At 40.0% G+C, this 13368-nt stretch overlaps 1 protein-coding gene across 3 annotated transcripts in view; it reads left to right on the top strand.

Moving 5' to 3' along the window:
• The window catches only part of LOC126380337 (calcium uptake protein 3, mitochondrial), a 56947-nt gene that overhangs the window by 36066 nt on the left and 7513 nt on the right, over nucleotides 1–13368 (top strand). For 2 of the 3 annotated variants that reach the window (XM_050029691.1, XM_050029690.1), the window contains exons 2-6: nucleotides 10004–10142; nucleotides 10640–10750; nucleotides 11761–11808; nucleotides 12245–12327; nucleotides 13125–13190. In XM_050029691.1, coding sequence (XP_049885648.1) covers nucleotides 10004–10142; nucleotides 10640–10750; nucleotides 11761–11808; nucleotides 12245–12327; nucleotides 13125–13190 — 447 coding nt within the window. The remainder of the gene's footprint in view (nucleotides 1–10003; nucleotides 10143–10639; nucleotides 10751–11760; nucleotides 11809–12244; nucleotides 12328–13124; nucleotides 13191–13368) is intronic. The other variant, XM_050029692.1, reaches the window with a different exon arrangement.

Raw genomic sequence — 13368 nt, 5'->3', positions numbered from 1 at the left:
GTGTATTTTGACGTATTGTAGTGTAGGTTTTTAATTTGACTATGTTATATATTTTATTAACATTGTATTTAGTAATAATTGTCCCGTTTGTTTTTGTATTTAATTAAAATAAAATTTATAAGCAATTAGGTATATATTTCAATACAGATTAACTTTACAGTAGCTTCAATGCGCGGTGCGAGTTATATCTTTCAAGACGCGAGAGCTGTCAAGCGATTATTATTTTACCACTTTAAAATTCTACAAATATTGGATGAATAAATAAAATTCATATTTACACTAATTTATCTTACTTATATTTTTATTTTTCTCTTATATATTACCTATAATATATTTTTTGTGCTATGTTAGCCTACGTCATTGTTTTGCAAATTACATACTTACCTACGCGTTTTAGTCCTGTAAAGTACATATCTTTAAAAATTAATTCGTAAAATAATAAAGTCATCATTCGTTTGTATTTGGAAGAAACGTGGTCTGTGATACAGTGGGTCATCTGTGTATTATTTTACTATACTCCGCCTATATCTATTACAATTATTTGTCTAAATAAGTATCTGTGAGTATAGTTCGAGCGTACCCCATAAATCGCCGAGCGACAGTTTTAAACAGTCTCCATTGTACAAATATTTGTATCGTATTAGGCGAACATGTCACATGGATATAACACTGCCGCGCCGAGCTGGTCGCCCGCTTGCGTGATTTACCGCCCGTGTGTCGCCGGCTACCCTTTGGCGTAATGTTTGTAAGGCTTCGTGCCCGTGTGTTCGCTTCATTGTTACGTAATATAGACTACTCAGATACCATACAGTTTTAGGTTCCTAAATTGAAGCGCTATATTTGATACCATATCACCTGAATGAAGGACAGCTCGAAACTGTCGTTTATAGTAATAATAAAACCATTTATTTTAGACTACAAAAGCCTATACAATAAATACATTAACCCAAAAAGAGATATCCACCATTTATCACTTTAATATTCGACACGTTCGAGACACAATTCTATAAAGCTTTAAATGACGTAAGTATGTGTGACACAAATGCCCGGTCTGCGCTACATACATTAAACTAACTCCTAAGGTGAAATCATTACAATTTTCTTTATAACATATACCCTTGTGCAACCCGTATCTTCACTGCATATTACACTAACTCATACCGACTCACTCGTTTGTCTTTCGGCTTATTTACGCCTACGAAGAGTGTCGATAATGGCTACCAGTTTTAATAAAATTATCGCCATACATTCTGAATTATGTTTATTATTTCTATAAACATTTCAAACACAAACATTTAAAACAAATTACGAAATACCGCGTTATATGTGAAGTGAAATATCCCGGGTATGTGTGATTTAATGGCTCCATGAAAATATGTAAGATTCTCCATTAATAGTTATGGGAATTTACGTATTAGCAGCTGGCGCGCTGTATTCCGGTTGATTGCCGAGGCTGGTGCTGCAATGGATGATTAATTTCTTGTAGAGTTACCATTGGATCCGGATAATAGGTAATTTCTATAGATTTCCATACACATTGTCAAGATGTTTTTCATTACATCATTCGATTTCTCTCCCTTTCCGTTTTCTAGCATTCAAACTTTAAATAAACAAACCACCCCTGCGTGGCCATTATTCTTGTTTGGTTGGAGACATTTACCTCATTCTTAAGGATTTATAACTCCTTTTAGGGGTGGCACTCGGTGGTTTAATTTATCGGCATATTTGTGACAAAACGGCTATTAACTGGCCGACGGCGGGGATGGGTTAGAACGCGATTTTATTACACCACCCTGATTTATTGATACGATAAGAGATTTGTTCCTTTTACAATTTAAATTTTGATATTCTCAATTGCTAGCGCCTTTATTGTGTTATTAGATGAAACTCGTGTTCTTGAGGAATTACGCCTTCAGGTAGTATTTGGAAATAAAATGTAAAATCGGAGTATGAAATCAATGTCTAATTCAGTGCAATGTGAAATTACAAGTGAAAGGGGTTGCGGGGGGAGGAACAATGTCAACTTAGCGCCTATTAAATAAAAATAGCAATCCGTCTTCTTCCTGTCGGGATTAATAAATATGAAAAGGCGTCGATCCCCAACATGCCCCCCGGCGTTGAAAGGCTTCTCTTTCAACAAACATCATTTGTAGACACGGGCAACGGGCAAATCTTGCTGAAAGCTCGTCGTACTACACCAGTTGTCGTTTTAACATCGGCTACTCGATTGATGCCGTCTGAGCCAGGATGAACGGCCACGACACGACCCAGCTTCCACTTCAATGGAGGGAGATGATCTTCCTTAATCAGGACGAGAGAATCCAGCTGCAGTGAGTGTTGATTAGTTCGCCACTTTGTCCTGTGCTGTAACTCTGCAACATATTCAACGCTCCATCTTGCCCAAAACTGCTGACGAAGTTGTTCAGTCCGCTGGAATCGAGTCAAGTGATTCGTGGCACGATCTTGAAGGTCAGGAACAGGTAAAGCCGTGAGAGGTCTCCCGATGATGAAATGGCCAGGTGTCAATGGCGTCAAGTCGTCCGGATCCGATGACAGTGGGGTGAGTGGTCGGGAATTTAAAATAGCCTCGATCTGAATCAAGGTGGAGTTAAGCTCCTCATAAGTTAAATTACAAACTCCCAGCACTCTCCTTAAATGAAACTTAGTCGACTTGACTCCCGCCTCCCAGAGACCTCCAAAGTGCGGTGCGTACGCAGGTATAAAATGAAAGTTTACACCATCATTGGCCATGTCTTCAGCCAGCGAGTTACAGTGGGTTTTTAAAAACTGCGAGAGTTCGTTATAAGCACCGACGAATGAGGTGCCGTTATCAGAATATATATTAATGGGCTTTCCCCTCCGAGAAATGAAACGGCGCAACGCGAGTAAAAACGTATTGCTGGTCAAATCGCCAACTAATTCAAGGTGGATCGCTTTAGTCGTGAAACACACGAAAATGGCTATAAACACTTTAACCACCTTACAACCCCTACCTTGACGACTCACGGATGAAATTGGACCGGCATAATCCATACCGACATTCTCGAAAGGATAACCTCCCGGCACGAGGCGCTGCTGTGGTAAATTACCCATCAAAGGCGCTACTGTTTGTCCTTTAACTCGACTACAACGTACACACCGATGAAAAACTGCTTTGGCTAAATTTCGACCTCCGATTGGCCAGTAAGTTTCGCGAATTGTAGCTAATAACAACTGGGGCCCTGCATGAAATAATTTTCGATGCTCAAAATTAAATAATAGTTTAGTAAATTGATGAGAGGACTGTATAACGATAGGGTGTTTCTTTTCAAAGGAAAAATGGGAATGATGAAGGCGACCACCAACGCGCATTAAATTATTTTCATCGAGAAAGACATTAAACTTTAACAAAGGGCTCTTTTTCGGTAAATTCTGTTTATTAATAAGCAACTTGTACTCGGGAAATGATTCGCGTTGTGACGTCCTAATAATAACATGTAAAGCGTTTTCTAACTCGTCATTCGTGAGATAATCATGAGAAACTGACTGCTTTTTGCATTTATTTATAAATCGCAACACGTACGCGACGGTGCGTTTCAGTCTCAAAAAGTTAGAAAAGCGATTAAAATCAATAAAGACACTATTATCAGTGTTTTCACTAACGGTCACGTGTAAAGAGACGTCATGTCGCACTTCAGGCAATGAAGTACTTGAAACTGGGCTTGACGGCCAGCTAGACTCATGCTGCTTTAAGAAACTCGGACCGAACCAATACAAATCAAGATGCTGAATCTTGTTTATATCTACGCCGCGAGATATAAAGTCGGCGGGATTCTGATCCGTGGGGACATGTCTCCACACACAGTTGCCTGTTTTTTCTAATATGTCCGCTACACGATTACGAACAAAAGGCTGTAACTTACTAGGCAACATTTTCAGCCATCCTAACACGATTGTAGAGTCAGTCCAAAAAGTTGTGCTCTTTATAGGGATACGAAGAGAGCTTATCGCCTTCTCGTAGAGACGCGCGCCGACAAGGGCGCCGCACAACTCGAGCCTAGGAATCGTCGTAGGCTTTATAGGCGCAACTCTACTTTTACCTAACAATAGGCGCACGGAAACATCACCATCTTGATTAACGCTTAGGACATACAGACATGCGCCGTATGCGCGTTCGGACGCATCCGTGAATATGTGCAATTCGATGGACTCGTGTGAATCACATAAAACAAATCTAGGTATGCGTAAGTTGTTTAATTGCGGCAGTTGTCTAATAATTTCAGCCCAGGCGACACTAATCTCCGGGGGCAACTGCTCGTCCCAGTTCAACTTAAGCAACCATAATCGTTGTAAAAGCATTTTCATGCTTATTATGCAAGGAGCTAATAGCCCTAGGGGGTCAAAAATTTGAGAGATGATGGAGAGCATGTTACGCTTTGTATTGACATTAGAAATAGCGTTACCTAATGAAGCGAAAATGAAGCTCATCACATTGCGTGTCCCACCCTAGGCCTAACACCTTATTAGGCTCATTGCTACCGATATTTAAATCGACGGATGATTGCGCAGACTCGGGCACTAACTCAGGCTCGTTCGACTTCCATTTTCGTAAATGCATGCGAGCTGAAGCGAGTTCTGCAGTCACCCTCTCACGTAACACCTTAGTTTCGTGTAAATCATCCCCTCCGGTCAACAGGTCATCTACCCAGAAGTCATGTAAAATGACTTCAGAGACTTTTTTGTCCTCACACTCAAGGCCTATCTGCTTCAGACAACGCGTAGCAAGAAAGGGTGCACTGGCTGTCCCGTAGGTAACGGTGTTCAGCTGATAAACTTTTAAAGGTTCAGAGGGATCAGCGCGCCAATAGATCTGTTGTAAATGTCTGTCGTCTGGATGTACGAGGACAGTTCGGTACATTTTTTCTACGTCCGCGGAGAGAACGTACTTATAAAGCCGAAAACGTAGAAGTATAGACAACAGGTCGTCTTGCACGGTGGGCCCGACCATTTGAATGCTGTTAAGTGAAACTCCCGATGAAGTAGGGCTGCTCGCGTTGAATACCACCCTTAATTTAGTGGTAGTGCTGCTCTCACGCAGAACACCATGGTGTGGTATGAAATAAGCATTATTAGGCTCTACTTTATCCACAGGAAGTTGAGACATGTGTTGTAAAGTCTCGTACTCTGACATGAAGTCCCTATACATTTGACCGAAAGACCCCTGAAGCCTGCGCTCCATAGACGAGAAACAATGACGAGCTCGATGAGACGAGTCTCCTAATACGTCTGGGTTTTCCTTTAAGGGAATTCTCACACAGAAGCTGCCGTCATTTAGACGCGTAGTGTTTTTTATAAAATGTGCTTCACACATTTTTTCCTCAGGAGATAACTCAGGTGACACGGGGCAGACTTCTTCAAGCTGCCAAAACCTCGTGAGACGGTTTTCAATGTCATCGACTTTTGTGAAATTACATTTCAATGGAGAACCTACAAGGCCGCTGTTAGTTGGACCCGCGACTATCCAGCCAAGTCTAGTCTCATGTAAGGTAGGTTTTCCCTCGCCTAATTTAATGTGCTGCGACCCCATAATATCCCAGAAGATATCAGCACCGATAATTAAATCAATAGACGCCGGCGCATAAAAATTGGGATCAGCCAGACATAAGTCAGATGGTATTTTAATACCTGATAGGTTCACCTGACGATGAGGCACATTATCAGTGATTGAAGGCAACACGAAACACTGTAAGTTCACTGAGAAGTTCTCATTTAGAGACTTCATGGGCACACGACACATTTTCCCAACATGTGACGCGACATTATTAATGCCCAATACATTTTTATTAATTCGCGTAACAGGTAGGTTTAACTGTTGCGACAGTTTCTCTGTCATTAAGCAGGACGTACTTCCACTGTCGAGCAGAGCGCGCGCGATATACTCGCGATTATCTGCGTCATACAATTTAACTAAAGCTGTCGACAGTAGAACTTCGCCCTGGTTGTACTCTGGCGTCATCGATACGCTAGCAGTCAAGCTTACGTTAGCGCTAGGCTCCGCAACAGGCAAGGCAGAGGAGTGCGAGGGCTCGCGCGCGGCGCGAGCTTGCTCGTCATTTAAAACTGGTTTGTTCTGAGCCACGTGAATCAAAGTATTATGCCTGCGCTTACATACCTTGCAGCCTGGCCTGCTGCAACGGTTAGCGTAATGACCCGCGCGAAAACAGTTAAAACAAACCTTATAATTGGGTAACAATTGAAGCCGTGCTTCGTTACTCATCGCGAGAAACTGCGAACAATTCGCTAAGTTATGTTCACCCTTGCATTTGGGACACGACATGATTGCAGAAGGGGAACTGTCTTGCACTGAAATCATAGTTTTTAATTTAGGATTAGACTTAGCATTTTGTGTGTTTGTTTGAGTGTTAGAGTTAAAGGATTTACTGCGCGACGATTCCAAAGTTTCGATCAAATTAGCGTGTTTTCGCAAAAATTCAATGAAAGAATCAAAAGTGATAGAGTCACTTTTATCGAGAGAGCCTCTATGTTCCTCCCACTCACGGTAGGTTTTCGCATCAAGTTTACGAGTCACAATATATATAAGGAGCGTGTCCCACTGCTTGGTAGGCTCGCCCAGAGACTCTAATGCTCTCAGATTCTTGTTAAGTTGATCGATAACGCGTTTTAATGTCACTGAGCATTCCTTTGTGATTGTTTCGATGTTAAACAGAGCCGACACGTGATTTTGCACTAGTAAACGTTTATTATCGAAACGCTCACAAAGGAGCTTCCACGCAATGGAGTAATTAATCGCGGAAAACTCTATGGATTGAATGACCACAGCAGCAGACCCCTCCAGCGAGGCTCGCAAATAATGAAATTTGCTAATCTCATCAAAACCATCGTTGGAATGTACCAAGCTGGAGAAAGTATCCCGAAACTCGAGCCAATTCTCGTATGAACCACTAAACTTCGGCAATTGGATAGTAGGCAATTTGACCTGCTTGTGAGTACCAGGTTGAGTGGCCTTATCACTGCAAAAAGATGTCAATAATTGCTGCGCCTTAGAAAGTGTTTTATAATATCGAGACTCGAACTCGTTACGCTCAGCGATCTGACCATCCACATCATCCACAATGCACTCTAACTGTGACTGCACCTCATCATACTGTTGATATAAGGATTCAATCTTACCGGTACGCAACTGTAACTCACTGGCCGCCTCCGGAGTCAATGACGAAACGTTCAAAGGAGTTAGGAAGTTCGTAAATGCCGTTAAACGTCCCTTAATACTTGCTCTTTTTCTAATTAAGTCCCTCTCCTCTTTCGTCACCTCCATCGACACACTACTCGCACCTTTATCTACTTCTTTGGTCATTCTGGGAAGCGAGAGACAGCCTGAAATGTATACAAATCAAAGTTACGCACGGTGTTGACCTATCTTCTACTTTAAGACGTAAATTAACACTTTAAAGATGAAATGAACTATTAAATTTATACAAGTATAACATACACACTAATATCACGGCAATATAACAGTAATACACTAAGTCTATTTATTATTTACGTTGAATTAAGTACCAGAAACGAAATAATATTACCTAAGTAAGTAAACAGTTGAACACATTGAATAACTTGAAAATGAATGACAAATTAAGAGATTTGAGTCATAAGTTGGCTAATTAAGGTGTGCTACAATAGCTCACAATACTGTAAACAGTATAAATTAACTAAAAAATAATGAAAACTCGAATCTTAATTCACTTCAAGGTTATATACCTACTGCCCTTACAAAAATATAGGTAAAATTGGTACTGACCTTATAATTAGTCCGATTAAACATAAATACTACCTGATTAAAAGAGTGTTGGGTTGATTAATAACAATTATAACAATAAAACACTGTAATCCAGAGTATTCCTGACCACACCCACTACGGTGACCTCGGTGACCCCGATGGCCGACGAATATTCGGCGTAATTTCTTGATAATTTATCTATTTATCACTGGTTATTATAATCTCTTCTTAATCCGGCTTGCTAAGGACCATGTTCTTGAGGAATTACGCCTTCAGGTAGTATTTGGAAATAAAATGTAAAATCGGAGTATGAAATCAATGTCTAATTCAGTGCAATGTGAAATTACAAGTGAAAGGGGTTGCGGGGGGAGGAACAATGTCAACTTAGCGCCTATTAAATAAAAATAGCAATCCGTCTTCTTCCTGTCGGGATTAATAAATATGAAAAGGCGTCGATCCCCAACAACTCGTTTTTATGCAATGTGTGTACCATTTTTATGAGGGACTTTCCAAGCTATGTTCCCCAAAAATAATATAGATGGCGCTGTCCAGATTTATCGTGATAAATCCCTTTTTCTCATTACTCGTGTACATAATTATAAAAAAATACAATGTAATGGCAGAAGCACATCATCATCATCATCAGCCGTACGACGCCCACTGCTGGGCATAGGCCTCCCCCAAGGATCAGAAGCACCCTTTAGGTCCAAAACGTCTACTTCCCAAAAGGACCACAATAATTGTTGTTTGTTATTTGGATCACATTATGTATAGCATTACGTTGCTACCCATATTGCTTCTCTCTATTTTGATCAGAATAATAATGAGTGGAAGATGTAATTGTGCCTGGGTGTAATAAAAAGGGTCATCATTTATACCCAAAAACAAAGATGCATGTCTGTTATCCATGAAATCCGAAGGTTAAAGGAAGGAATATCTTTACAGCGCCATCTATATTGTCTTTGAGGAACGTAGCGTGGAAAGTCCCTAATAATAATTTGTTTCAGGGCAGGCATTAACCTAGAATTAGTTATCACGTAGAGCTGGTAAGTAATTTTCTTAGGAGCTAGATCTGATAGAATTGTAAACAAGGGATTGGTGTAGGTATCACTTAATAGTTACTGTAAAAGTGGTATAAAGGATAATCTTCTTCTTTAATAAAATTCTACGTTTCCACTAACCGTGTGGTGTGAAAAAGATAATAAACTTAGAAACATTAGAAACGTGACACCCACACGGAACAGTTTCCCGTGTTCCCGTTTTTACTTGAAATAATATTTTCTGAAGGAAAGTTCTTAGGGAAATAATCTGTGAGTTCAATTTCACTGACCACTCGACTATTTCTGTGAGTCTAGTCTAAAAATAATCAACTTTTATGTACACGTGCTAATGTTTTGCTACACTGGCTTGTGTCGATACTTATTAATAGTTGGCAAGGAAAGTTCAGCTATTTGTATCAGACTTTGTGCTTAGTTAGTTTTAGCCACATCGCGCTATAATAATAAAATGTATTTATTCAGACTCATTTATATTAGATTTAGGCGACAAAAAACGTTCATACTCAAATTAAATGTCATGACAATCCACCTTTTTAATTCTTCAGTCTTTGTGTGAAATTCATTTTTTGCAAAAACATAAACAGCCTATATACGTCCCACTGCTGGGCACAGGCCGCCCCTCAATCAACGGGAGGGTATGGAGCATACTCCACCACGCTACTCCAATGCGGGTTGGTGGGGGTGTTTTTACGGCTAATAGCCGGGACCAACGGCTTAATGTGCCCTCCGAAGCACTTTTTCGGACAATATTTTGAATTTGTCAGAAAATAAATTTAAAGCTCATGTGAAGCTTACTTTATGTAGAAGAACTTATTATAAGATTAATGATTATCTAAAGATAAAAATGTTTGGTATGACATGTGTTACTCTAGTTATTAAATAACTTGTCATTTCTTCTCCTCAGCTATAACACCTCGAGAAATAACGTAAATTCAAAAATGTTGCATTGACCTTCAACAAGTTTATCTATGATAAATAGGTTGAATAAATGATTCTGATTTCTGGAGCGCGGCATGAACGGTTCTCCGTCGCGTCATCGCGCACACATTGCCATCATGTCGAGCTGCAAACTAAAAGAACTACCTTATTCGCTAAGGAGCGACTTAATTGACTGCTCCTAGTCGCGAACTATAATGCGCAAGTTTACTTAATGTGTAAAATGTTATTTCAGCCGGACGAGCTGGCGAAGTCAGTGAAGCTGACGTCTCGCGAGCGGCGGTTCATCAAGTTCGCCAGCGTAGAGTACGGCGGCCAGCTATACATGACTCCGCAGGACTTCCTCGAGTCCGTTGTCGAGCAGGAGCCGAGACGTAAGATTGTCATTGTCCCACTGCTGGACAAAGGTTTAAGCTTCAACTGTCAGTTTTCCCGAGCGATTTCTTTCCGTTCGGACTTAAACGCATTGGTAGTCTGCCTAACCAAGATGCATTCGCTTAGCAGCCGAATAGAAACTTAAGTAGTTGAAAATGTACAGAATTAGCATAAGCTAACGAAATGTGAGTCGCTCGGTCAATCCCATACATTTTCATTAGGTTAATTAATTTTTGGTAAAAGTGGCAAACTTTCTTCTTCTACTTGGAGAATAATTGATATTAACATTTAATATCTTTTTATTTGATTTTTATTAAATATAGAAATATTCATCAATCGAATCGAATACCACAAGTTAAATATTGTAGAAATAAATACGTTTATATGTTTAGACTCTTAGATGTTTTGAGAGGAAACTGATAATAATAATGTTATATTGTTTTGTATTTTCTACTCAGTAAAGTATTTTATTTATGGATTTGTTTTGAATCACCAGCTCGCCTGAAGCGCCGCGTGCTAACCACCAAAGAAATAGAGTACCTCCGAGACCACACTCCAGCGCTCAAGAAGGGCTCTCCACAGATGTTTCGCAACCTAAGAGACAAAGGTAAAATAGACGTTATCAGTCGTTCTGGTAAAATGTAACAGATGTTCTTACCCAGTACCCATTATAAGATCACCCAAAAGTCGCGAATTTACATAGTGTTATTACAAAACGATAACTAAAGATAAACTGGGTTTAAAATAATAATTTTAATAATTCTACGGATTTTGATGAAAACTAATTCACAAGTCATAGTAATTCTATGCAGAATCTGCCCCGGTCGTTAGCGCTGCGGCTGCGGGACTTCTTTCGTGACACGGACTATGTTTTTAAACCTAGTTTATCTTTTAGTTTTCGTATTGTAATAACTCTGCTCTGCATAAAAAAAAGCAAGGAAATCTGCTGCAATACCTAATAATTCCTGCAGATACCTCCTAATTCTATTTTAAGTTATACCCGTCATTTTCTTATCCACCAAAAAGGAAAGGGACTGATGATTGTCAACGAGTTCATTTTAATACGAATGAATAACCCGTAAATATATCTCACTGGTATGCAATCCGTTTGACGTGTGCTGTCAACATAATTCTGTCCTAAATTTTTAGTGTTTTGTGGGTTCCATAAATTTTATGCTTGTCGATTGATTACCCGTCCTTTTCCTTTTCGGTGGATAAGAAAATGACAGATATAACTTAAAATAAAATTAGATGGTGTTTACAGGAATTAGCATCAATGTAACGTCTGAAACCTAAATGAAGATTTCATCTATCTATCATATTATACCTATAATTATAAGTTATCATCCAGCGACCTCGTTCGTGTGGATTTCGGTTATGGCACGCGGATGTAAATTACACCATTTCCACCCCCTAAATGATATTAAAACTATCCTGCATTTCTTAAGGTCTAATCCATGTCTATACCAAATTTCATCAAAATCGGTTCCGTACTTTTAGCGTGAAAGCGTAACAGATAGACAGTTACTTTCGCAATTATAATAATATTAAGTAATAGGGATATTTTATGTAACAAAGTGTAGAAGTCTGTTCAATGCCATTTTCGTTATTTTTCAGGAATTATTTCATACACCGAGTACCTGTTCCTTCTCTCTATACTAACGAGTGAGTAGTAATTGTTATACTACATAACATAAATAGCATATATATGTCCCACTGCTGGAAACAGGCCTCGACAGGACGCTGCTCCATTGCGGGTTGGTGGAGGTATTTTTACGGCTAATAGCCGGGACCAACGGCTTAACGTGCCCTCCAAAGCACAGAATCAACTTATTTTTCAGACAATCAGGTGATTCAAGCCTGTAATGTCCTTATCAAACGAAGGACAGTCTCACAAAGTGATTTCGACAATGTCCCCATCGGAAATCGAACCCAGACCTCCAGATCGTGAGCCTAACGCTCTAACCACGGAGGCTATTAATGGCATTAAATATTTGATCGGAGCAAATCCATACAATCTTCCGATGCCCGGAATGTATCAGCTACCGTTTGAGCACTGAACTTAAACGATTTTAATTAGTGTTGTTGTATTTCTTTGCAGAGCCCGCATCTGGCTTTCAGATAGCATTCAACATGTTCGACACCGATGGAAACCAAAGAGTAGATAAGAATGAATTTCTAGTCGTGAGTATGGACATCTTATAATACTCTTATGCGTCAAATGTGATCTTCTGGCCCAGAATGTTTAAGCAAGAATGACACTCACTGTATTAGCCAAAATATTAAAAAGATGAGACTAAAGGTGGCTTTCGCTGAATCGGAAATTACCGGAGACGTGCAGGAAACGTTCCATCACCGCGAAGGAGACAGCGACAGCGTCTTCTCTCTCCCTCTATCGCCCGCTGTGATTGGTCGACTTCCCACATCTCCGTTCTGTTTCAATGGAAACCTATCCTAAAACTGCGCGTCCACTGGAGATTTGATGATCTAGTGAACGCTTTTTTAACGTGACTTATTGCCTCAGATGGCATGAACTAGTAGAAACTAAACTACTAACGTAGTTCTATAGGAATTAATAAAACACGTAATATCGATGTTTCGTTCGTACGTTTCCAGTGAACGCTCAGCTTTAACAGGCAAAAAAACCTTGAAAAGTTTCATCTGCTCTAAGTTGTGCACTTGCACCGATATAGTAATGCCCGTCACAATCGAACGGTAGTGCCCTAGTCACCACGTAGTGCCCCAGCCACCACATAGTGCCCTATATAATTTCTGCACTAAATAGACTGCACCCTAAATAGTGCACATGAAAGTCCCGAACCTACTACCCGAACGAATGCACCTCCAAGCACGTTATTATTATAATTAACCTCTATGGGACATGGTATCATTATTTATTAATTTTAATTTATTTATTTTTAATTTCCTTCATTTCATTTTTTTTTTCTTTTCTGAGCATGTTTTCTGCGGTATAAATATAGATACAGCGCCTGCTGGGTGGGTCGTTGAAGGAGCGTAAAGATTTGGACGCGAAGAGCCAGGAGGCAGTGAGTTCGAATTGCGTGTTCTCTTGAATCTGCCTCCTTACTGTGAGACAGTCCACTTGGATAAGACTACTGGCTTCTTTGTAGTTACGGAGAAATAAGAAAGAGATGGCAAAATAAACTATTAGGAAAATGATGCCCTGATTAGGCTTGAGGTGCCCTGTTGGTCGCGAACTTCGGC

Source organism: Pectinophora gossypiella, chromosome Z (assembly GCF_024362695.1).
Source record: "Pectinophora gossypiella chromosome Z, ilPecGoss1.1, whole genome shotgun sequence".
Taxonomy (NCBI): domain Eukaryota; kingdom Metazoa; phylum Arthropoda; class Insecta; order Lepidoptera; family Gelechiidae; genus Pectinophora; species Pectinophora gossypiella.
Note: the sequence above shows the minus strand (reverse complement) of the source record. Positions and strands in the feature narration are given on the sequence as shown.